Source organism: Mustela putorius, unplaced genomic scaffold (genome assembly GCF_011764305.1).
Source record: "Mustela putorius furo isolate JIRA1106 unplaced genomic scaffold, ASM1176430v1.1 tig00003853_pilon_pilon_pilon, whole genome shotgun sequence".
In the NCBI taxonomy this organism is placed as follows: Eukaryota; Metazoa; Chordata; class Mammalia; order Carnivora; family Mustelidae; genus Mustela; species Mustela putorius.
The window spans coordinates 36,264,395-36,290,023 of record NW_025422005.1 but is presented as its reverse complement, the minus strand read 5'-3'; the positions used below and the strand labels follow the sequence as shown (position 1 = coordinate 36,290,023).

General features: G+C 55.7%; 1 protein-coding gene across 1 annotated transcript; it reads right to left on the bottom strand.

Moving 5' to 3' along the window:
* Window positions 1-540: 540 nt before the first annotated feature.
* DMBX1 (diencephalon/mesencephalon homeobox 1) lies at window positions 541-22,723 on the bottom strand. Its single transcript, XM_004740391.2, has 5 exons — window positions 22,669-22,723; window positions 8,902-9,067; window positions 5,627-5,805; window positions 5,041-5,389; window positions 541-4,240 (listed from the first exon to the last, which is right to left on the bottom strand). Exons 2-5 carry the CDS (start codon window positions 9,053-9,055, stop codon window positions 3,789-3,791), a joined length of 1,134 nt encoding a protein of 377 aa, XP_004740448.1. The 5' UTR covers window positions 9,056-9,067; window positions 22,669-22,723; the 3' UTR covers window positions 541-3,788.
* Between the last annotated feature and the right edge of the window lie 2,906 nt (window positions 22,724-25,629).

The following is a 25,629-nucleotide window of genomic DNA, read 5'->3' as shown; positions in this document are numbered from 1 at the left end:
AAAGCACCTTCATAAATCTCTAATCCATCCAGCCACCCAGCGCAGAAATCCCTTCTTCATTCTCTGCTTGTTTATCTCTGAGGACAATGAGCTCACTCCCTCCAGAGGCCACCTGTCCCACTGGAGAACAGCTCAGGCTTTAAATCCAAACGTGCCTTCCTGTCATCCCTCTTTGGTCCTGGCTCACTTGCTGTTTCCATGGAATCCCCCGCCTCTCTTCACCTTACAGACCCATCATCCCAAGCTACCCTGGTTACACCCAGCTGCCCCTGGGCCTGCTGCCTGCGCTGTGGTCTAAGCAGCCCCCAGAAGATGAAAGGCCCCCATCCCAGTTCCTCTGTTCTCCACGACCACTCCAGAGTGGCACAACAGCCACAGATTGGAAAGGGTCATGGAGAGAGCCATGAGGCCAGCCTTCCCCCACCTCCTCCACTGGCCACAGCACTGGACAAGCAATAAGGAGACCTTGAGATAGCTGCCCGCTCAGCCCACGGCCGGCGTCTCTGGGAATGAACTTGGACCAAGGGCTGTGCTGCTGGATTCTTTTATTAGCCAAGAAGGACAAAGAACAGGTCACAACATCACAGGAAGTCAGACGGACAGACGGATCACAGGACAGAGCGTCATGCTGCACTACGCAGGAGGCAGGGCAGGGAGGGGGAAATCTGAGTCTTGTTTATTTCAGCTAACAGAATAAATAAATACGGTACACAGTGCTTTTGCCACGGCCTGGCATGACCTCTAAGCACAAATGGTCACAAAGCGGCTGGGGTGGAAAGCAGTCTGTCCAGCCCGCCAGCTGCGGAGTCGGGGAGAGGCCCAGGCTCCTGGACCATGCTCTGCGGCAATGAAGAAGCAGGGAAACGGAGCCCTCCAATCAGAGGGAGGGGTGAGGAAGGAGACCTTCCTGGAAGGAACAGTCGGAGACGGAGTCTCAGCGTCAGCCAACAGGCCTGGAAAGGCCTCCATCTCAGGGGCCAGGGGCCCTCCCCAAGCCCATACCCTCAGGGTTTTGTAGGAGACTCAGGACAGCGCTTTCAGGAACTCAGGCTGGTCCCCTAAACTAGGCTGACTCCCACTCCAGGTGCCGGGGGTCCTACACGCTCTCCCTGTCTTCTCTGGGCTGGTGTAGCCGGCTCAATCAAATGAAGTGTTGACAAAGATCTGGGGGAAGCTGGCTGAGCCTGAGGGGGGCCTGGCTCCAGCCACGACAGAACATGGTTCCAGGATAGACCTGCCCCTTAGATCAGGGGAGGCTTCCTGGAGGAGGTGGTGAGGTCCAGAGCTGCTGGATTCCAAAGCCCACTGACAGTCTCCTGCATCCAGAGACTGGGAAAAGCATCAGTGCTCATGCTTGGTCTAGATGAGACCGTTTTCACTTCAGAAACAGACCTTCCTGGAACTGATCCCAGAAGAGACACCAAAAATCCCTTCAGGTCTCCTAGCGTCTCCACCGCCTCCCTGCTTCAGTCCTCCTGCCTAAGTCTCCTCTCATCTGATGTTCCTGTGGCTGTTGGATTCACCTTCCAAATCCCAGATCCCAGATCCCGGTTCAACTCACCCCCTCCACTCCCACCTGCCTGTCTTGGTGCCTGCCCCATCAGGGTGAGCCTTTAGCCTGGATTCAAGGCCCTCAACCTCGCCTCTCATGAAACCAGGGCCCCTTGCCCCACTGGCCACCTAGTCTCACTCCATTGCCTTGTTCAAATAGCTTTCTGGGCCCCGGCTACCATCTCCCTCACTTTTTCCCATCCAAAGTCTTCTCCATCTGCCCCAGCTCAGATGGACATCCCCCTGCCCAAGGATGATAGGCATCATCTACTCTGCAAGCCAATAGTGCCTGGCACCAACAGACAACCCCCTGCCCCTCAGCACAGGGAGAGGAGACACACCTTAGGACTCTGCACCCCCCTTTCTAGATGTAGTTTCTCTAAGCAGGGGGTGGAGGGCTCAGTGGCAAGTCACAAAGAGTTGGGGATCACAACTCGGAATCTGTGCTGGCCACTCTCCTCTCCTTGCCCTGAGCCCCTGACACTGTGTGAAGGCACGGCGATGGAGCAACCACAGAGGCTGGCACCATAGCTCAGGTAGGTAGATCAGGATTCCATCCCGATTTTCTCAACTCAAAGGGACCCTGGGAAACTGAGGCCCAGAGACTGGCCGTGTCCATGCAGAAACTTGCACCTGCACCACTCATTGCTCCCCAGCAAGGCAACAGTAATTTCCAACTCATCAAGTGTACTTTCTAGAACCTTTTTGCCATTTTTGTTGTTGTTAGTTTAACTAAAAACTTCTGCCCTGCCAGGGATGTGAACACAGATAAGCAGGATGTTACAGGCCATCTCATCCAGCCCAGAACACAGGCCCAGAGAGGCTATGGGCTGACTCCAGGCCACACAGCTTGGAAGGGGAGTTTGCTGAGCTGGGTTCTCGGCCAAGGAGAGGAGCACACCTTTCGGTGTCAGCGACTAGCTGGCTGGAAGCCATCACTTCAATACTTGGCCCCAGATGGCCCGTCAGCAAGACAGAGACCGTGCACTGCTGTGTGGTTTGCACTTAGTGTGACAGGAGTTAGAATTCCGCCTCCCTTCCTGGCTCAGCCCCACCCCTGCAATGGACTCTAACGGCTGAACCTGGAGGCCAGGCAGTGGGAGAGGAGAACCTGCCCCCAACCCTGTTGCCCTGGAGGGACCTCTCTCTGAGAGCAGCCCTCCCCCTGTTGCCGCCCTCAGCCAGAGAAGTCTCACCAGAGAGATCTAGAGCCCTGCGGTCAGTCCTGGCTGAACACTGGCTGCAGGCCTCTTCCTGGAGCCCTTCTGGGCAGGAAGGCTGCCCTGCTCCTGCCCGCCTCAACCCTACTCCTGCCTCCACTCCCCTCCTCCTCGATCTTGGGAATGGGGCTTCAAAGCTGAGAAGAGAACGTGACACGTGACTGCTTCTAGATGCAGGGCCTGAGGGAGGGCAGCAAAGGGGGCCAGCGCTGGTTCCTCCAGCGGTAGTGGGGGGTCTCCAGCCAGAGGCCTTCCCACGTCCACTGGGGATGGAAAGGGACAGCAGCCTAAGAGGACCCGTGCAGGGAGGGGACAGGCAGGTGGGAAGAAGTAGGCGGCGAGGAACAGGAAGAAGCAGAATTACTAAGACTAAAAAGTCACAATCCCAAACAAAACAAAGCCTTGGGGACTGACACCACCACACAGCCAGCACCAAAGAAAGAAAGCAGGAGCTGGGAGGAAAGATGTTGGGCCAAGGTCCAGAGCAGGGGAAGCTGGAGGCTGGGGAGAGTGGGGTAGGCAACAGGACACAGGCAGGTCTCGGAAGAAAGAGCCAGAGAGCGATGTGGACACCGGAGGTGGAGGCAAGGGCTACAGGGGGCCTGGGGCAGGTGGGTGGGGGCCTGAAAATATAGCTTTATATATTTATATTTATATCTCACATTCCACACATCGACTTACTAGGGGGCAGAGAGGAGGGAGGGCAGGCAGGGAGGCTGTGCTGGGGTGAGGATCTGGCCTCTGCGGGCCTCACTCCCCAGCAGAAGGCCGCAGGCGCCCTGGCCTCGCCTCCCCCACCCCCCTGTGGCCTCCGTGGGATCCAAGCAAGGGCCATGCAGAGGGTGTGCAAGTGTGGGCTTCACCTAGGGCTGGGATTTGGGGAGGGGGACTGGGAGCAAGACTCCAAGGCCCCGGGATCCCTGGGCTCCTAGAGTTAATTCCTTGCAAGCCATCGGGGTATAATCCTGGGGCTGGGACGTGGCACCCAAGATCCCTGGCTGAGGCTGAGGCCAGCAGTCAGTTGGGGAGCGTATCGAGTCCCAGAGAGGCCGCATGCTGCTTGGCCCGGAGCCGCAGGTTCTCGATGCTCGTGGTTTTACTGTTCAGGGCAGCCGAGGCAGGTGCCAGGCCGGCAGGGGGTGCGGGCAGCAGTGGGGACCCCCACACGCCCTGGTGGGCCGCCGCGGCCGCTGACAGGGACTGGTAGTAAGACTGGCAGTGTAGGGAGCCCAGCGGGGCCATGTTGACGCCCAGGTAGGGCACGGCGGCTGCGGCAGCAGCAGCGGCGGCAGGGGCCGGGCCCCCCACCTCAAAGGACGAGTAATGGACGAGGTTGTTGGTGGCAGCCATGTGCTGGCGGAACTGCTCCTGCAGCCGGAAGAGGCTCAGCGGGGATGAGGAGTAGGAGTGGGAGGGGCCCAGGAGGCCACCCCCGGGAGCTGCAGGAGCCAGTGCCAGGCCTGGGGAATCTGCAAGCAGAGAAACCAAGGACTCAGGATAAGGGCAGTAGTCTGCCAGGGCGGGGAGCTCCCTCTGTCTTCCCACTCCCTCAGCACCACAGACAAGACAGATGCTGGTTCAAACCACATCCAGTCATCTCAGCCACGCACCTTCTGAAGCATCCCTCAGGTTCCTGGGAGGGAGGGGGACCCAGGCTTCCTTGAGGGGGGAGGCGGGGAAGGGGGTGGGGTCGGAGCCTGCCAAGGCCCCCATGTCTGACTTCTTGGGGATTCTCGTTTTCATTTCAAGCACTGTCCCCTCCCTGTCCCCTCCCCGGTCTGTGGCTCCTGCCCCTTGCCAGCTCTCTGGCTGGGCTCAAGATTTGTGTCTGGGCTATGCCTCATGCCACAGCTCTGTTCCTTCAGAAATATGGCCCTGTCTCTCCCACCCGTGAGAATCCCTGGGACCAATGTGGTATTCACCCAACAGGCACTACTTTGTCTGTGCTGGTTGTTAAAATACCATCATATTTCTATAATGGTTGATAAATAGCTTTTGCCCTGAGCAGTCAGTCCCCTCCCCTGCCACCCACTCCCTCCGCAGAACCCCCAAGACCTTCCCAGGATTCAGCAACTGAAGAGTGAAGGGTTGGCACAGGCCGGCTGTGGCCAACTACCCCCCCCCCCATGTCCTAGTGCCCCGGGGTAAAAGCTGACTCCCGGTGGCTCTGATTGAGCTCGTGGACTCAGGCCCCTGAACCGCCCCAGGATCTGGCTGTTCTCCCTAGGCTGACCCCACCCACCCACCCACAGCACCTACCAAGCCTCACCTGCCTTGGGGCTGCCCCTCTTGCAGCCCAGCCCCTTGCTCTCAGCCCCAGGGCTCTTCTCAGTTTTGGGGTCCTCAGCCCCTGCCCGGGGATCCTCCTCCCGGTCTGGCTGGTCCTCAGGGGCTGACTCACTGGCCGACTGCTCAGACAGGCTCAGGTGAAGCTCAGCGGGAGGGTCACCACTGGGCAGGCTCGGGGGCTGTTCGGTCTCCAGCTGGGCGTCTGGGGTTGGGGCCTCTGTCTTGCCTTCCCCGTGGGAGCCTTCGGCCTCCTTCTGCTTCTGGAGCTGCTCTTTCTGCAGGCTGCGCTGCTTCTTTCGGAACTTGGCTCTGCGGTTCTTGAACCACACCTGGGGATGGGAGAGGAGCTGAGGGTTGTGGCCCTGGGTGCGCTGGGAGGGGAGGTGCGTGATAGCATTGCTCCCCGCACCCCCCAGGAAACGTGCACCCTCGATCCCTTCCAAAACTCCCCTCCTATCACTGCCTGAGTTCCGTGGGGGTGGAAAGGGCGGCTCCAGGGCAGTGGGAAGCCAGACCGCTGGGCTGGTGCAGGTCTGCAAGGTCTCCTTGGAGGAACGGGGCCCTACCTGCACCCGGGCCTCAGGCAGGTTGGTGCACATGGCCAGCCTCTCACGCATCACCACATCCGGATAGTGGGTCTTCTGGAAGGTCTTTTCCAGGGCCTCGAGCTGCTGAGCCGTAAACGCTGTGCGGCTGCGGCGCTGTTTGCGGTGCTGCGAGCCATAGCGGGCCTCCAAGATGATGTCTTGAAATGTACAGCCGTTGGAGGGCAAGGAGAGGGGGCCCATTTAATTATGGGAAATGGGTTTTGAATCTTACTTTGCTCTGACCCACTGTGGACACTCAGGCCCTTGCAGACCTGCGTCCTGGCCCTTTCTCCTTGGAAATCATCATCTTCTCTCCATACAGTTGGGGTTTCAAGACCTCCCCACACCCACATTCACTGTAAGGACCCCACAGCCAGCAGGAAGTCCTCTCCGACGACACCCAGAGGTCTAACTCATCTCCATGAACAGCTGTCAGGAATATGACTGACAGGGGTCTTCCTCAACTGGTCAGGGTGGGTAGGGAGGTGGACACTGCTCTAAGATCCTTAAAGTCCTAGGATGCTATCAGTATCATATCCTGAGACCAGCTGATGTTAACAATCTGTATATCAGTGTCACCAAGGTTCCAATATCCCATGACCCTTAGATTCTAGATACCAGCAGGACACTGGCCTCTGACTGTGCGGAGCCTGGCTGGCAGCTGGGACATACCTGCAAGGTCTAGTTAGAGGAGGTGTGACCCGTAGCCCCAACTCACTGGCACTTGATTCTATGTCCTCTGGGTATGACTCCGGTTATCACAGTTGGCCTATGAGTCTCTGACAGCAGGACCTGAGGCTCCTGCTCTCACTTCTCCTCAGGAGGAAACCTGGCTCTGGCAGGACCCTCAGAGCACAAGAAAGTTTTCGCATCTAGTCTTGACCCTTTGGGCCGCTTCTTCACAGAAGAACAAAAAGATGAAGTTTTAACCACCGCAGGTTTGGAGCGGAGACAAAGCTGGGGGACCACCTCTTCTACAGGCTTGCTCACACGCTGGGAACGTAAAAACAACTCAGGGGGTGCCTGGGTGGCTCAGTTGGTTCAGCTTCTGCCTTCAGCTCAGGCCATGAGCCCAGGGTCCTGGGATCAAGCCCCGCATCAGGCTCCCTGCTGAGCAGAGAGCCTGCTTCTCCTTCTGCCTCTGCCCCTACCCCTACTCATGTTCTCTCTCTCAAATAAATAAATAAAATCTTAAAAGAAAAGAAAGCAACTCAAAATACAGGTCTGCCTAGGGCTGGTGTCTAGGATCCAGCCCTTCAGCTTCACTAGACCCCAGTGGATGGACAGTAACCTCTCTCCCTGCCTCCCACTGCCCATAAATGGTCCTGGGCAGAGAACCCGAGCTGTGTCAGGCTCTGATGGGGCTGCCAGAGCCTTCCCCTGTGTGCCAGGGACTGGGGAGTCATCCACAACCCCCTAAATGAAGAAGGAGGCAACTGGGTGTCCAGAAAATCTCAGACTTTGGGGTTGCTCCTTCAGATTTAAGAGGGAGCCCTGAACCTCTCACAAATTGTCACTAATCCCAACACAGACTGAGCTCCTGCTCGTTACCTGGAGACCAGGGCCCCCTCTTCGGTCAGCTAAACCCTGGTTGAGGGAGCAAGAATTCAGCATCCTGCCACTGGCTCCGGGGACCAAAAGCCTGGGTGATCACAGGGGAGGCCAGGCTATCTGTCCCATCCCCAGAACTTGCCCAAACAAAGGCCCACCTGGAGCTCATGTTCTTCCTTCTTAGAAATTGGAGAACTGGGGTAGAGGGCTAACTATTCCAGTTCCTCTGCCCCCACCAGCAGCGGGGAGCCTCCATCTCCATTTCCTCTCTGGGTCTCGCACAGGTTGGACATAGGGAATTCACGCCCAACCAGGGAAGCTGCCAGAGCCAGGACAAGACCGTACCCACACTGAAGACTCATGCCCCACATGATCTAGAGAAGGTCACTGGAGGCTCCATTTTATCCGCTGAGACTTGGCCCCAAGGCTGGCAGGGTCTCAAGGAGTGGGAATGCCGCCTCTCCCTCCCTGCCAGGCCAGCACCTCTTTCCAGGTGGGGTCCTCATATCTCGCCCCTTTTCTGTGCCTTTGCTCATGGGCTCCCCTCACTAATCATTCCTTTCTAAGGCGTGGCTCCTGCCCCACAGCCGGCAGGAAGTCCTCTCTGAAGACACCTAAGCCCTAAGCTGTCCCACTACAGGATCCTCGCCTCACTCCTGCCATGCTCTCCTAGGCGTCTTGAAGCACCGATCTCCCGGGGACAGCTCTCGAGCCCTCTGAGTACTGCCTGGCACAGGGCTGGGCCCACAGGGGCTCACCAGCTGACCTGGGACAGGAGAGAGTGGGAGGCACTCCCCTTGCCCCAGGAATCACGCCCCTAGCCTATGCTGTCACATCCTTCTCTTGCCCATTGAGAGGCTGAAAGGCAGAGCAATGTTCATTGAAGGCAGAGGGGGAAACAAGCCTACAGCTCCCTTGGGGCCACTTACCTTGTGACTTCTGAGCTCCTCCCAGGCTCTGCGGAATACTACTTTGCGTATGTTACCTCAAACAACTTCCCACCCAGCCTATTGTCCCCTCTGTATAATGGGAGACCCTGGCTCCGAGAGGAGAGGTAAATGGGCAGATCTGCAGTGACCACAGATCCGGGACTTGAAAGTGCTATTTTAATCCATCACATCCTGTTCAAGCCCCCCAGCCCCAGCCCCCACCCCCACTGAGATGTAACCTCTCTGAGCCTCAGTCTCCTTGTCCATGAAATGGACATAATAACCTCTTTATCAGCCTTGAAATTGATGCACAGAGAAAGCCTCACACAGCACCTTGTCCATCCTCCATATTCAAAACATGGGAGCTGTTATTCTCTATGTGACTCCCGTGCCGGAAGTACCCTCCCCTGGGCACCCCAGCCCTCTCCCCGCTAATTGCCGCTATAATCCTCACTGCTCCCTTACCCTCCTGCCTCAGTTTCCTAGGAGATGGGCTAATGCATCCCCCCACCCATAGGGTTGCAAAAGGAATCTGAAGGCTTCGGGCCACTTCAGGGCCCAGCACAGTGCTGGCAAACAAGGAGGGCTCTGGTCATGCAGAGATTTTGAATGGACACCTCTCTGTGTTGCTGAGTGACCTGGGAATTCCAGAGCCTCCTGGAGGAAGTTTTCTCAGTGCGCCCTCTGTCCTCTGGGGGACTCTCCCAGAGCCTCCCCACTCCACCCCCAGCCCCCACTGCTGTGTCCCCAGGGTCCCATCCCCATGGCCCTTACCAGCCAGGCGCTCAGCCAGTGTGAGAGCGTGCACTGACGGCCGGTAGTCCGGGGCGTGCTGGGCCTGCTGGGCCGCCTGCTGGTGCAGGTTATACATGGCACTGAGAGAGTTCATGGCGTGCAGCGAGTAGCCGTTCACCCCGTAGTGCTGCATGGCGGCATGCGCCTGCGGACGGGCAGGGAGGACAGGGGACGTGACTCGGGGTAGTGCACTCTCCCCTTGGGAGACACCACCCGCTCCCAGCCCAGACCTGGGATGCCTGCCTCACCCCCAAGAGCATCTGCCCCTCCATCGGAAAGCACCCTGCGCTCTGGGCTCTGGTGTCAGACTGCCTGGGTGGGAATCTTAACTCTACCACTCGGGAGCTTTGTGACTTTGGGCAAGTCACTTCAATTCTTCGACCCTCACTTTCTCCCTCTGCAAAAATGGGGCTAGTCATAGGACTTGTCACATGGGACTGTTGCAGAGGACCAGCACATAGCCCATGCTAAAAAATGTGAGCTGTTGTCATTTCTCAGCCCCGTTGCTGCTTTCCGAAGCTGTCTCCTCTTAGTCACCCAGGTGACTTATCTGTACCTTCACTGATTCACTCACACACTTATTACTCATTCAACCATTGAGGCCCACATGGGGCCAAGTCCAGAGCCGGACGGGGGACATCAAGGCATTTGCCCTGACGAGATCTTGGGTTAGGACCTTCATGTGCCATACTGATGTAAGAATACTATTGTTGTGACTGTTACAGATTTACTACCATTTCCTCCATCTATTTACCATTTCCGTAAGAGCAACCAACCCCATTTACAGATGGGTCTACTAAGGCTTGAGAGAAAGAGCAGGGACATGGGGAGGCCACACAGCCAAGCCAGGGCCCAGCCTGCCCACACTGCTTCAGCCTCATTCTTTGGTGGCCAAGTTATCATCCTTCCTACTGAGATCCCCCAGCTCAGCATGAGGTCCTGTCAGCCCCAGGTGTCCGCTCACGGTCCTCATCAGACTACCCACCCCAGGTCAGCCTGGAGTGGCATTTTTGGGAAGGCATACTCATATTCACACACAAACTCAGCAGTATCTACAAATTCAGTGTCCTGATTCCTGTGGCTCTGCTCACAGTCTCACAGAGACCCAGCCACACAGCAGCTTTATCTATAAACATTACACTCCCACACATTTATATATTACACATACTTATTCAATAAGTATGGATTAAGCACCCACCTACTAAGTACCAAAGTCCTTGCCTTCATGGAATTTACATTCCGAGGGAGAACTACAAACAACAAATAAATACATGTAATGATGTTAGAAGGGAACAAGTGCTCTGAAGAAAAATAAGACAGAAGAGGAGAATAGCAAGAGGAAAAGGGAAGATCATTTGAGAACATGTGGTCCGGAAAGGGCTCTGTGCTGTTTGAGGGAAGCCATGCAAAGTTCTGGGGCGAAGGCTTTCCAGGCAGAAGGGACAGCAAGGACAAAGGCCCTGAGGCATGAAGAAGCTTGGAGTGTGTGTGGAACAGCAAGAAAGCCAGGACAGCTGGAGCCCAGAGTGGGAGGGAGCAAGTGAAGGCGATGGGGCTGGAGGGAGAGGAGAGGCCAGACCCCACAGAGCTTCATGGGCCCATGATAAGGACTTTGAATTTTATCCCCTCAGTGATGGGAGACTCCTAGCATTTTTGGAAGGGGTTCCAAAAATGCCAGGGTGTTGAATAAAGAGGAACATGATATAATTTGTCATGAAAAGCTCACTTTGGCTACAGAGAGCAGACTGCAGAGGTTCAAGAAGAAAAGCAGAGAGCCCAGTTCACCGCAGAAAGTCAAGCCAGCAACCCAGGTGCCTTCCGCTAGGCAGCAGGAGTGGAGGCTGTGAGATGCAGTCAGACTCACGACATATTTTGAGGAATCAACATAACGACTGAGAAGTTAGCTGCAAGATGTGAGGAAAAGAGGTTAAAAAAAGGGATGACTCGGGGTGCCTGGCGGGCTCAGCTGGCACAGCATGTAACTGTTCATCTCAGGGTTGTAAGTTCAAGCCCCACATTGGATGTAGAGCCTATGTGAGAAAAAAGGGGGGACACCTGGGTGGCTCAGTCAGTTAAGCATCTGCCTTCTGCTCAGGTCATATCTCAGGGTCCTGGGATTGAGCCCCGCATCGGGCTCCCTGCTCAGTAGGGAATCTGCTTCTCCCTTTCCCTCTGCCCCTCCTCATGCTCTCTCTCTTTTTTTCCTGAGTCAGGAGCATTGAGGGAGAAGGGGGTCTGAGGAGGAGGCAACAGAAATCAAGGTTTGGGGGGGACATGCTAAGTGTGAAATATGGATCTGACTTCCAAGTAAGGGTGTTGAATTGGCAGTGGGATATACAAATCAGGAATTGAGAGCTGGCTTTTTTTTTTTAAGATTTTATTTATTTAAATAAAATTTAAATTTTAAATTTAACAGAGATCAGACAGACAGAGACCAGAAGTAGGCAGAGAAGCAGGCAGAGCGAGAGAAGAGGAAACAGGCTCGCTGCTGAGCAGAGAGCCCAATGTGGGGCTTGATCCCAAGACCCTGGGATCGTGACCTGAGCTGAAGGCAGAAGCTATAACCCACTGAGCCACCCAGGCACCCGAGGGCTGGCTTTATAGATTTCTGAGTTAACACTCACACGTAACACCTAACAACAACATTTTCTTAGACAGGTCCATTCTGTGCCTGTAAACATGACGTCAAGGGCAGTCATCTAAGAGAAAAGAAAGATAGACACGATGACATAGGGTTTAAACACTGTAGAATAGAATATAACATAAACAAAGCTAAAAGGCAAACAACAAACCTAGAAAAAGCTTTGCCATATATATGACAGAGCAAAATTGATTTTAAAAAAAAAGCACAAATAAAAATAAGAGAATGTTTGTAATATATAAAGAGCTCTTCTCTCAAAACAAAAAGATGGGGGCACCTGGGTGGCTCAGTGTGTTAAAGCCTCTGCCTTCGGCTCAGGTCATGGTCTCAGGGTCCTGGGATTGAGCCTCGAGTTGGGCTTCTCTCTGCCTGCCTCTCTGCCTGCTTGTGATCTCTGTCAAATGAATAAATAAAATCTTTAAAAAAAGAAAAGAAAAGAAAAGAAAAAAGATGATCCCCTTAATAAAAGACAGCAAAGTAACTGAAGAGACAACTTATTAGGAAAAACACGAATAGCCATTTGACCTAGGACAAAAAGCTCACCTTTCCTTGTAACCAAAGAAATAAAAGTAGAAACAATGAGATACAATTTTTTTCACCAATCAGATTAGCAAATATGAAAAAAAAAAATGATTACCCAGGGTTATCTAGAGGAGAGGCAAATGGTCCTTCTACTTCGCTGACAAAAGAGCTTTCCTTCCTGCATCAGAAGCCTTTAGAAAGAGCCTCATTTGAGTCAACAATTCCATTTCCAGAAACATATCCTTCAAATATGCAGAGATGTGTGTACAGGAATGTTTATCACAGCTCCGCTTACGGGGGCGAACAATTGGAAACCTCACTGTCCATCGAGAGAGGTTAGTTCAGTAAATGAGGGGACAGTCATGCCAGCGCTGGAATACCGTGCCACAGTCTGAGACAATGATGTGTATCTATCTGTACGTGCTAATGCTCACAATATATTGCTGGGTGGAAGAAATAGGTAACAGTATGCATGATATGATCCCATCTTTGTAATGTATGCATAAATATGCATAGAAAAGAAGTCTGGAAGGTGAGACCCTGAGATGTTAAGGGAGGTTATCTCTGGGAGATAGCAGATGGGATTACTGGTGATTTTCACATTTATATCTTTTCTTTCTTTCCTTTTTTGAGGGTGGGGATGGGGAGGGTTATCCATGTGTTCCAGTGGACGTGGGACTGAAGCCAGGCCCCAAAAGGCATCACAAGCTCCAGGTGGGGAAGAGGGAACAGAGTTTAGAGGTAATTTTATCCATCCCCTTCCCCCACCCCTGCAGGGTTTTGTTGCTTTAAGACTCACTGCTGTTGATGTGGTGACATTTTAATTGACTTAATTATTGCTGATCTCACAGTTTTTGATGCACGACAAGTCTTTATTAACTAAAGCCAAAGAGGTACCTCTCTCGGCACCATGACTTTCCCAGCTCACTGGTCCCCTGAAGGTCTCCAAGAGGTTCCCAGTCTGGCCTTTGCCCACCCCTCCGACCTGTGTCCTCCCTCTCCCCAGCACCCAGCAATCTCAGATTACCCGCCACTCCCTCTTGTCACCTCCAGCCTTTGCTGCTGCTGGCCCCTCCACCTGAAAAACCATTACCTTCCACCTGCCAAATGCCTCCTTCTCCATCAAGGCCTAGTTCAACTAACACCTCCTCGGAAAGAGAGCCTTTCCCAACTAGTCCCTAAGAAGGTATCTCTCACATCTCCAGGCTCCAGATCGCTAAGCTGAGGTCATAGAAATGATGATGTTCACAGTAAGAAAACAATAGCAACCACATCAGATTCCTGAACACACTGGGAGCCCTGCTTACCACAAAAAGCACCTTCCATGGATTTCTTAACTCCAGCCCCTGAATCGGAGTCATGTGATGACTCTTCTACCACCCGCGCCCCCCCCCGCCCCGACTGAGCTCCTTGAGGGTAAATGGGGTATCCCAAACATCTCTGGATTCCCTACCACAGCCCTCCCCTCAAGGTCAGGCACAGAGGCAGGACTCAGGAGGTGAGGATAGATTAATACAAACTACTGTGTATGAAGCGTCTCGGATACATCAGCCATCTCCATCGGTCCTCCCAACACCATAGGAGGTGGGGACTGTGTTTATCAGATGCGGAAGTGGAAGGTGAGAAACACTGATTAATTTGTTCAAGGGCAAGCAGCTAGGAAGTGGTGGAACAGGTTTCCACGGTGAGGTTCTTCCCCAGGAACTCGTGTTTCCTAACCCCGGTCACGCAGGCTCTTATTCCAGCATGTTCCATTCCCTGACTTCCCGCATCTCTGATTTCATCCAAGGCAACAGGATGGCAGCAGAGAAAAAAGCACATTTCCCCGGTGTGCACGCTTGTGCATGCGTGTAAGTGTGTGTGTGTGTGTGTGTGTGTGTGCACGCACGTACGTGTATGTCGCGAGATGAGGCTACGTGTGAGCCCAAATCTTCCCAGCTGAGCTTCCCTCTCCCCAGCCTCACACTCCTCTTCCTCACTCCAGGTGGATGTCCTCTGAGCCCACAGAGGGGCCCTCATCTGTGGATGCCACTCGCCACCGGAATGCACACATGTGGCACCACACAGTCCCAAGTCTGTGGCTCTTCTCAGTGCTCATGTGTGCCCATGTGTGTGTGTGTAGCCTGACCTCGACCGGCCACCTCACAGCATGTGGGTGTGTGTTTGTGCACATCTGTAGCTATTCATGTCTGTGTGTGTGTGTGTGACTGTGAGCCCGTGTGCATGCATGAAAGGGTGTGTGTGTGTGTGCGTGTGACCAGAGGAACACACACTAAACAGTACCTTCAGAACAAGGTCTGAGGGAGAGCCAGAGATAAATGCAAGGAGAACAACAGAGAAAGACCAAGGAGAGAGAGTTGATGCAAAGATAGATCAACATAGAGAAAATGAACAGATTTGTCTTATCCTTTTTTGTTTGTTTGTTTCTGCAACAGTCAGCACAGAGCCTGGTACACAGCCAGTGTTTAGTAAATCATAAATGCTGAATGGATGAGAAAGAATCATAGGCTAAGAGAACTGAGGGAATGGTTGAGGGAATGGCCCAGGATGGTCCTCAGGGCAGAACAGACACTCAGAGCCCCAGTCCCACCACCTTCTCTGTCCTCAGGATTAGAAGCCAGAGTTTGGGGAGAAAGCTGATCAGTGGGCCCTTTCCCAGCAATCAGGGCCTCCCAGACCCGCCCCTGGGGTCCTCAGCCAGGGCCCAGCGGCCGGAACCCCATGCACAGCCACTTTGAGGGCATGGGTCCCCCTAGCCAGGCCAAGAGCCACCTAGGCTGGTGTCCCGCAGGGCCTGCGGGAGCCTCTAAACAGGGCCCTGCACTCCTGGCCCCAGGCTGGGCCCCATACGGGCTCAGCCCACTGCACACTCCAAACAGAATCAATTATATATTTAAAAGGTGCCGCCCTGCAATTCCTGGCGAGCCAGGAGAGCCATCCATCACGGCGCGGCCGCGTTTCACAAGCTGTCGAATTGTGCTTACATTGGTTAAAAGAATCTTTATATTTCATTAAGCAAGCAGATCGGCGGATCTCCCGCCACAGGCACCATATAGATGGCTTTAATTTTCCAAATCTGCAAATGCATCCGTTATGTCCCCGCGTCGCTGCTGGCTGCGGCCTAATGCCCAGCCAATCGAAGAATCAAGCAGAATTTTATTAGGGGGCATTTTTTATAAATTAACAGCAAGACTGCTAGGAAACCGCGCGCAAGGCGTCTTTGATTACCAGAAAAGTGGACCCTTCTTTTGGTCACACTGGGCTTAGCGCCCCGCAGGTCCACGCCCTCTCTCTTCCCCTCCTCCTCTCCTGTTCCCAACTTTTACTTCCCCCTTGGTTTTCTCTCTGTCCCACACACGGCGGGGAGCAAGGTGGAACAACTTAGTTTAAAGGGAAGGAAACAAAGCAGAAGAGGAGGAACCAGTGTTCTCTGAGGACTTCACCTCCTCTGTTCCAACCCCCGCCAGACACATTATCTCATTAATGATGCCAACCACCTCACAGTGCGCACCAACCAGGAGGCAGGCCCTCTTCTCGCTCTCGAGCTTCCGCACAACGCTGCTAGGTAGGAATTATTATCCCCATTATATGAACAAGAAAACCAAGGCTCAGGGAGGTAAAACCACCTGCTCAAGGTCCCACAGTAACCCAGGGCTGGCCAGCCCCTTGAAGAAGGCTGAGGAGGAGAGATTCCTTCATGGGGGTACGTGTGGGTGCAGGAAGCAAGGCACTGACCAAGAGGACCCTGAAGACTTAAGAGCTTTAAGCAGTGGGTCCAAGATTTTAAGAGAAGCACATGCCAGATATCCAGCAGTGGTCACCTCACTAATCTCTTCCCTCAGCTCTGTGAGGGAGGCACACCGTTGTCACCTCGGCTTTACAGAGGAAAAACTGAGGCTCAAGGGAGGTAAGTTACCCTTGGCTGGCCTGTTTGGGAACTGGAAAAGTTGAGCCCCCTCCCAGTAAGTACCCCTATTCCCACACGGATTCTTAGTCCTGAGTTGCCAAGAAAGAGAGGTGGGGACATGTGAAGTAAGGGGGTATCAACAGCCCTGCCCTTCTCTGAGCAAGGGCCCTGTGGGCACCAGATCAGAGGGCAGACTTGAGATGAATGCATCCCCAGCAGCTCCCTCTCAGGTACTATTCTCTCTGAATCCTCCAACTCCGAAAATCTCCGCTGTCAGTGTCAGGCACTCAAAGGTACCGAAAGCCCAGGAACCAGCCACTTCCTCCCCTTCCCAGGGGCCAGATTCCCCCACCGAAGGCTGCCCTCCCAAGGGGGCCGCAGTGCCAACAACTCAGTGATTCGATGTGGCCAGCAAGGCCACAGGAAATGGCCAAGGACTCATTCTAGAGACACACTTAAGGGCTGATGGCTGGGAACGTGGCATCATTTGCTTCTAGGTGTGTAAGAACTGGAGAATGAGGGGCACATCCCCCTCCCTCAGATTATCCCCCCCCCCAGATGACCAATCCCCATCCTGCTGCTCCTATCAGGACACATTCAGACCTGTTTCCATTTCCCCCTTTTAAAACAAATAGGCTCACCTCTCAGACCAGTTATCTCTGGTCCCTTCAAAGACAAATTTCCTGAAAGCCATTTCCAAATTCATCATTTCTACTTCTTTTGCTCGCCCCCAGCCTCCTGCACCACCACCCTCACACCCACCATCAAGGTGCAGCTCTCCAAAGTCACTGTGTTGCTGCCTTCTCCTCTGGACACACTCTTCCTCCAGCTGAAGAACTCCTGATCCCTCACACCAGGCTTTGGTACCCCCTTTTCCAGGAAGCCTTCCTCAATACTCCAGGCTGGGTCAAGTGACTTCTTCGAACTCCTATCATGGCTTTACTTCACCAGATTATAGTTAGCTGCCCATCTGCCTGCCCTTCACCCAAGACATAACAATAACTCTTTTTACCAGCCATCCTGATAGAGACCTGACAGGTCTCATTTAACCTTATAACAATCTCGTAATTCCCATTTAACACTCACAGAGACTCACAGAGGTAAAGTCATTTGCCCAGAGCCACACAACTAAGCAGTTTAGCCAGGATGAAAGCAGGAGTCCAGCCCCATAGTGAGAGCTTGGTGCTCAAGAAGGGCTCACCAGTTAGGGGGCTCCTGTAGGGCAGAATCTGACTCCAGAGCCAGTTCTCAGTACCCAGCACAGGGGCCATTAGACACTGATTCTTCATGTAAAGAGAGCCCCTCTTTGTCAGGCCGTGGACTCTGGGGTAATATAATGCCCATGGGCTCATATTCTAAGAGAATGGTCAGATATCTTGGATGAGAAGAGCCCAGCATTTCCAGAAGTAATAGAAGCAGCAGAGCCCAGAACTCAGTGAACCAAAGCCCAGAGTCTCCCCCTCACCTGCTCAACCTGCCCTACCCTAGCAGAAAAGATCTCCTGTCCCCAGCAGAAGCCACGCCACCTCCTGGCCATAACTGTGAACCTGACCTGGCCACGGACTGAGCCCTGACCGTGTCCCACATGAAGCCCGGTCCAGCGCTCTCACTTTGGCCATACCCCACCCCCCAGTGTCATTTGATAAAGGTACCATGATCCCCACATTGGTACCATTAACCTCACACTGCTTGATCCATGTAGGGAGAGAATGGGCTTTTGTTGAGGTCCAGAAACTCCAGTGGCCCCCTTCAGCTGAGGGCCCCCAAAGTGGTTCTGGATTTGGAGCCAAAGACAGATGGGCCTCAGGGTGTGTAGTTTTGCAAGGGTCAGCTCAGATGGGGCAGTGGTCTGGTGCCTAGAGCTCATCAATTCCTCAAAGGAGATTCTTACCTTCCCTCTGGGTTTAGGGATGCCCCCCCACCCCAGTGGGGAGAGCTCCAGGGTCAGAGGTGGGTCTCAGGACGGGACCCACCCCCATGGCCCTCTTGAGGAGCCCAGGAGCTTAGTTCCCTACACAAACTGTTATCCATTAACATCCAATTATCCCTTGGTCCGAGCCATTAATTATAAATCAGAAGCTAATTGGGGTAATTAGCCCCCCGCAGGCTAATGGGCCGAGACTAAGGGAGGCCACTCTGCCTACCCTCCTCTGGTTTTCTGAGGTGCTTAATGTTGTGGGGTGCAAAGAAATCAGGCGGCTGGAGTTAATTTTTTTAAGGCAGTGAAATGCGGCAGAGGGAGGGAGGAAAGATGAAAAAGGCCAATTTTTGTTCTTTTTTCTCAAACCCGAATCCCCTCGAGTACGTATGCTCTTGCAGAGGGTCTGGTGCGGGGGAGGCCTGACCACGGGTCCTGGGAGTAAAACTCCAAATGATTCTCCACTTCCTTTCCAGCATCGATGCCGCAGAACAACAGAGAAAAGGGAGACGTCTTGGTCGGAGCCAGAGTGGCGCCGAGGTCGGCCTCCAGCACGTTCCCGCCTCCCATCCGCGCAGAGGAGACGGGTTCGCGTCTGGGACGCCCCCGCTTAGGGTTCCGCGGGGACCGGTGGGCCTCCCCGGACTCGTCCAGACCCAGACCCGTGCCAGCGCGGAGAGACCTACAGCACAGTCCCTGCGGAGCCGCCGCTCCAGGCCCAGGTGTGGGCCTCGGAGTGCGGGAGGAAGTCGGGGAGGAGTGCGCGCTGCCGGCTCAGAGAATTTGGTTCCCGCCCTGCGCGGGGACACACGTCCTGGTAGAGAGACGCGCGGTCGGGGGGATTCAGACAAACCTGGCGGATAGAGCTGTGTAGGCTGGAAGGGGTCGCCAGACCCGGTGGGCTCCACTGACCCGGGCGCACTGAAGCGGCGCCCGCAGTGGCGGTGGACTGGCCGCGAGGAGTGACCCCATCTGGGAAAGGCACTCCTGCCTGGTGGCCTCGGGTCCATACAAGTCTCCGCTTTGACGCTGCCAGAAACCCGACTCAAGTTCGAAGAACAGTCGGAGCCAGAGCTGTGATTCCCGGTCTGTGCGAGCTGGGACGTCACCCATCCGGCAGCAGTGGGGCTGTATCAAATAAGTCGTCCGAAGAACGGACGTGTGATTTAAACAGAAAGAGAGATCGCTGGGTGGCGGACCGGGTGATGGAGAACCGGTGGACGGCCGGACCCGGTAACGGAGGACCCAGCTAGCTCAGTGCCCTTCTTACCGAAGGGGAAACTGAGGCCAAGGAAGGGCAGTGACTCGCCCAAGGTCTGAGATGAGGGGTGCTCTGAGCGGGAGGACTGTCCAGACCGGACCACAAGCTCCGCTAGAAGCTCACTCGCCACCCCCCCACAACACCCCAGCACCCCTCCCTACCCCACCCGCCCGCTCGGTAATGGGCTTTGGCGGGCGGCGGCGTCGCCCGGGGCCTTGATTAGATATTTATTGCTGTCATTTACATGGGCACCGCAGGGCGGCCGAGCGGGACTGCGAGGAAGGGGCGGGGGAGGAGGAAAGGAATGGGAACATGGGGGGGGGGGCGGCTCTACACGGACCAGAGACCCAGAGAGAGCGGCGGGCGTTGGGAGTGCAGAGGCCGGGTGCCAGCTGTAGACACGCTGACCCTTCAGGTGGGCCGGCAAAAGGGAGAGGTGGTTTGTTGTACCTCCTAGCGTGGTCCTCGGGGTGGGGGGTATCTGCGTGTGGTGAGCAGTGAGTGTCCCTGTGAGTTTAACCTGTGTACATAACTGTCTCTCAGAGGGGTTTTGTGGCTATGTGGCCTGCAGACCTGCCTGTGCGCCCCTATGTGTGTGTGTGTTCCTCTACCTGCATGAGGCCTCACCTGGGTAGGTCTTAGTGAGCTACCCCAAGCCCAGGTGAGCCTACGCCTCTGACTCTGTGTGGCGGGCAGCGCATGTGTGGCCCTGTGCGTTTGTCAATCAGAATGGCCCCCAAATGTGTATGTGTATGTGTCCACGCACACGCGTGTGTGCAGGATTAGCTCAGAGATGGGGCTGGGAGGCTGTGCCCCTTGGTTAGGTTCCCTCCTTTGCCCCCCACAACCTACAGGCGGGGTCAGGGTGCTCCAGTCCCCCAGAACCCAGGCTTCAGGGAAGCTGGCATAGAAGGCACTAACTGATCCCGCATTCCAGGCCCACTGGGCTAGAATACTGTCAGCTGGGGGGCTCCTCAGTAAACTGCTTCCTGCTCAAGATCTAACGTGGGAAGTGTGAGTGGGTGTGCAAGGGGCCAGGTCTCCAGAAGAAGTGGTTTGTATCTGAGCAGAGAAATGGCTCCACTTGTGTGACCACTTGGATGATGCCACGTGTGAAAGCGGCAGTGACCGTGTGCAGGGCTCCCCCTCCTTCCCCCAGACACTCACCCCACGCCCTTGAAGCTGACCGGCAAGCCTGCCAACAGACAGAACCCATCCAGAGGCCCAGGGTGCTCGCCTTGGCGGTTGCCTTCGCCCGGGGCGGGTTTCCACTCCTCTGCACCTTTGCCCTTCCATTCGGATTTCCACCGGGGGTTTGTTCCACTGCAGCCAGGTTCCACGGATCTAGCAGGAGTCGGAGCCGGAAAGCTCTGCGAGGGCTGGGGGGCTGTTTACCCCCATTCTGAGTAAGGATTCCCTGCTTCTGGTCCAATGACTGTGTATACCCCAGCCACAGAGGAGAGAAATTTGAACCAATTATCCGGATAATTTGCTCTCACTAGGTAGCAAATTCGATTTTTTTCTGACCGCCTACACACACATTAGCACAGCTGGCTCGCAGAGAGGGAAGGTACTGACTAAATTCACTGATCCTTAGGTCAGACTGCTTTCCCTTTGAGGGAAGACTGGGGATGGGAGGAAGTGGAACCCGAATCCCAGCAAAACTGAAAACAACTCACTTCACACACACACACCCAAAAGCGAATAGACAAGACCTCCCAGGAAGACACTGGGCCCGGCCAACCCGCCTGCAGCGCACAGGATCCTGTGCTCGTGTGAGTGGAAGAGACAGCGGCTACCATTCCGTCGTGGCGGCAAACTGGGAACTTGCACAATTTCCACCGCGCAGCGCAAACCACCTACGCGGTGCGAACTACCTTGCTCTCACCCGTTTGGAGGGCCTATCGAGTCTGTAAAGCCTTTCCCTCTTCCCGACGTCCTTAAACCGGGGAAACCTCAGAACACCAGCATCAGCCCGGCCGATCCAGGGCCTCTGCAGACTTCCTAAAACGAAAACGGTGTCCCCGTATCCGGGTAGAACCGGCACTGAGCCTTCGCTGGAGACTCCGCGGGTTCTCTGCTTGGGAGGAATCCAAATACCCAAAGAAAATGAAAAGGCCGCGATCCCAGCCCCCAATCGAAACCCTCACATCGAACAAATCACCAGCCTAAAGAGCCCCCCCTCCCGCCGCCGCCGGAATTCAGAAAAGTTCGAGCCCCAGTTTCGGGGCGAATTTGGAGGAGAGGTTGCGCCTAGGCACCCGAATGCGCCCCACCAGGGCCGCCGCGGCCCCAGCGCAGAGCCTGGGAACTTGGGACGGGGGAGAAAGTTCAGCCAGCGGCGTCCGGGACACCGCCTGTTCCCCACCAGAACCCGGTCAAAGCCACCGGGGTGGGAAGCCCAAAGACAAGAAAACCAGGACAATTTCCCCAGCCCTTTGACCGCTCCTCCGGATGCACCGCGAGAGCCGCTCCAGGGACTGGCCCCAGCCTGCGATTCCCAGCCGGAGCTCCCCCGACCCATGCCGGACGAGGCCACAGAAGGCAAAACGAATTCCAGGGGACTGGGCCCGCAGCGCCCCAAACATCCACCTGGAGTACCCTAGCCCGAGGCCGCGTTTACGCGGGCAGAGGCAGGCTGAGCGCCGAACTACCCCCAAATGAGAATTCGTGTCGCAATCCCGAGAGAAAAGGCGCACTCGTCGGCTGCGGAGTTTGAGCCGGATCCGCGCGGGCGCGACCTGAGTCAGATCCCGGGTAACGTCCCGAGTACCGAGGGGTTCGCAGGCGGCCTGGGCGCCGAAGCGGAGGGAAGCGTGGGCGGCCCCTGCGTTCCCCGGGTGGGGACCTGGGCTTCGGGCCGCGCCCCCCTCCCCAGCCTGGGCCCCGGGCTTTGCAAAGCCTGGGGCGCATCTGCTCCGCATTACCCTGGGCACCTCCTCCCCACCCCCTCCAAACTGAGAAGGATTTGTCTCCGCTTAATATCCAAACCTTTTTTGTATTTATTTTTTTTCAGGGGCGAAGTAATATCTTCCAAATGAGGCAAAACCGTGACGGATCCGAAGCGTTCTCTGGGGGTGCCTGCGTCTCCGCGGGCCAAGGCTTCCGTCTCTGCCGCCGCGCGTTTCTGCCCACGGCTCTCTCCTCTCTTTCCGCCTCGGAATTCTGAGTTCTGCGCGCTTTCTGACTCCTTGGGTTGCTCGCTGCCTCTAACTCCGTTTTCAGCCCTGAGTAACGTTCCCTCTGTCTCACCTTGTGTGTCTCCCTCTCTGTCTCTCCCTGAATCTGTCCCTCTGGCCTTCCCCTCGGCTTCCTCTGTCCCTGCGCAGTCTGTCTCGCCTCCAAGTCCCTGACCGCAAGCAAACTTTCCAATCCTCCCAGCCGGTATGGGACTGCAGGACCACAAGAGGGGAGGCGGTCCCCAGAGTTCTCGGGCCATGTCCTCCCCGCCCCGGCGCCCCACCCGGCTCGGCCCCGTCGGCCCCGCCCGCTCGCACCTGGTCTCCCCGGCCGGGCCGCCACAGCTGCTGCCATCTAAGCGCACCGCCGCGGGAGCTGGAGTTTTAAACGGCATTTCCCCAGTGCGGGCGCGGGCCCACGCGCTCCCTAATGGTCCCAGTGACTGCCAATCACGCGTCGCTCCCGCCCCCGCCCCGCCCCGCCTTGCCGGTGCTGCGGAGCCACTCTTGGCCTGGGCGGCCAGGGTCGGACCGTCGGTGGGTCTGTGGGCCCCGCCAGCATCCGTCACCTCCTCGGAATCTTCATCTTTTGCTCTCCCAGTCCCGAGACCTCTGCCTCTCTCAGTTCTGCAAACGTCGCAGGCCAGCTCCTGGGACGAGGAGGGGTCTTGAGAAACCTTTTCCTCCCAAGGCCTCACCCGCGACTGCGGTTAGCACTAGGCTCAGCAGCTATGGCGTGGGGCGCTCTGGCTGACCCCCGCCTCCAGCGTCCCTCCAAGATTGGTCTTGAGCAGAGAGAGCACGCGCGCGCGCGCGCGCGCACACACACACACACACGCTCTCTCTCCCTAGGGTCCCACATCAATGACAGCCCTGCTACCGCCACGCCACCACAGCACCCCACAACCTGAGATCAGAACTCACCGTGAACACAGCCATACGCAGGATGACGCTCCTAACCGCCCGCCTCCAGTCTGGCGGCTGTAGGCCCCTTGGAGAGGCCGAGGCTGCGGGACTCAGCCTCACACGCAGCTCATGCACCTGTCTCAAGGGGGACAGACACGTGGTTCCAGGGCCATAAGGGATAAATCCTGGGCCTGGGACCCTCGCCCTCACATTCCTGCCAGTGTCCTGCCCTGCTCCCTCTCAGTTCACAGGAAGACGAAGTTCTGCAGCTGGCCAAGTGGTGAGGGAGTCCAGCCTCCTGAGAGGTGTGTCTGAGGTCTGTCCCAGAGGGGCAGGTTAACGCCCACACTGCTGCTGGTGCCAGAGGGACAAGCCATTGTGTTGAGGCTCTGGGTGTGTGTGGCTGTGTGGTGACCCGAGAGGCACTTGGCCAAGAGTGTGTAGGCTGTGTGGGGTGCATACAGTGTGTGTCCCTGTGTGGCTGGGATTCCGTGCAGTCTGCCTTTGGCCACCACGGTAGCAGCAAGTGAGTCGAATGTGTAGTGTGTCCTTGTGACAAGTGCTCTCAGGACTACAAGTCCATGTGTAACTATGGCCCTAAGTCCCTTTTGTATGCATAACCAATCTTTGTGCAATTGTGAGTCCAAGCATGATTGTGAATCCAGGTGACTGCTTGTAAGACAGACACACAGGGTGAGCACATGGTCTTAAACTTGGCACTGGAGCAGCTGGACCCTGGTTTTGGCCATTCCCTCTGCTAAGTGGAGCTCCTGAGAGCTGGGCTGTTTACTTAGGGGCAAAGGCACAAAGAGGTAGAAGATGTTGGCTGGTTGATGCTGCCAGTAGATTTTAGAGCCCTCGCCTGGGTCAAGGAGGTCAGGAATTTTGGCCTGGGCAGGGCAGAAGGGGCTATGGACAGATTTGAGGATTGATCCCCAGGCAGAGTTAGGGGCTGAGCGCCTCAGTGGGGGGGGGGGGCAGGGAGTGGTGGGCCTCAGAAGGGAGGGGAGAGGAGGAGGCGGTAAGAGGATTAGGCCGCTTAGACCCTTCTCTCCCACCAGGATCCCCCACCCCCACCCCAAAGCTCCAGAAAAGATTTCTTCTGCCAAAGCAAAACCGTTTAGGCTCCATTTAAAGGGACAAGAAAGGTGGAGGCGGGGGCTTTAAATAACCTTTTAATTTCCCTTCAGGGATCCAGCCTTGTGAGGGAGGGGAGAGGGAAGGAGGGAAGGGAGGGAAGGGGAACGAAGCCTGTCTCTTTGGCTTAAATTATCCAGACTTGGGCCAAACGTTTCACAAGCTAGAGAGATGGTAGAAGGGCACTGCGCCCCCACCCCACTGCCCTCTGCGCACAAACACATGCTCACAGCTCATCCAGGAGGAAACTAACCCCCTTCACACATGTACAGTCACTCAGTCACTCAGTTCCCAGAAACCTAGACACAGGTGCACGCGTGGAGCTTCCCATTTAGAGATGCACAAATGAAGGAAGGGTCACTGAAGTCCCTTCCATAGTAGCACCGACATGCCATCCCTCCCTGCCTCAAGCCTCGATACTTGGTGGTATCGGAAGGGTTTCCTGAGGGCACTCCCTCCAAGAGGAATCCTGGCTTCAATTGGGACTCCCTTCCTGGCAGGAAGCGGCTTCATCTTTGCCCAGAGACCCAACTCTAACCGATCTCTCCCTAGTTCCTGCCTCAGACAGGACAGGGGGCTGCCAAGCAGGCTGGAGGGGTGGAGACCCCCAACCCAGTCAGGAACCAGGTTTGCCAGGCCCAGATTTGCAGAGCAGTGCTGCTGAGGATAATATAGGTTCTGTTGGTGAGCTGAGGGCTACGGAGGGTTCCAGAGGATGGGCGATAGGGCCCAACCAGTCACCTGCTTTTGGAGGGAACTTGTCCAGCACACAGTCTTTGAGTCCAGCTGGGGAAATACCTCTTAACCCAGGCCCCTGCCAGGGCCAGCTGTCCCACTCAAAGAGGTGTGGAGGTGGTGGTGGCTGGGTGGCCAGTATGCCTCAAGCCTCATGGTACACACTGGGCCTCCAGACTGGAATTCCAGACATCTGGGGAACCCCACAATACCTTGCAGGGACAGGCAGGCCTCCCCAGAAAGGTAGGCTGTGGGGACCATCGCTGTCATAGTCCCACCCCGGTGCACTTCCAGAGATATTGCCGCCCAGTGTTGGACTCCGGGTTGATTGTGGATTCTTACAGGACTAAGGAGAAGGGGGAGGTGGTGAGCAAAATCCCTGGCACCTAGCTGGGAGGGAAAGTCAGAGAGGAAAATGGGGGAGGAGGGGCAGAGGGAAGGTGTCCTTTAGGGAGGCCTGGGGTGATGAGGAGCTTGGCAAGCCGCAAGGTGAGTGGGTTT

Bases quoted from the DNA above. Each gene is read 5' to 3' on its own strand.
- DMBX1 (XM_004740391.2), bottom strand. From the start codon at position 9,055: ATGCAGCACTACGGGGTGAACGGCTACTCGCTGCACGCCATGAACTCT. The intron at 5,806-8,901 runs GTAAGGGCCATG...GTACATTTCAAG, and splicing joins ACTGGCTGAGCGCCTGGCTG to ACATCATCTTGGAGGCCCGC. The intron at 4,241-5,040 runs GTGAGGCTTGGT...CTCTGCTTGCAG, and splicing joins GAGGGGCAGCCCCAAGGCAG to ATTCCCCAGGCCTGGCACTG.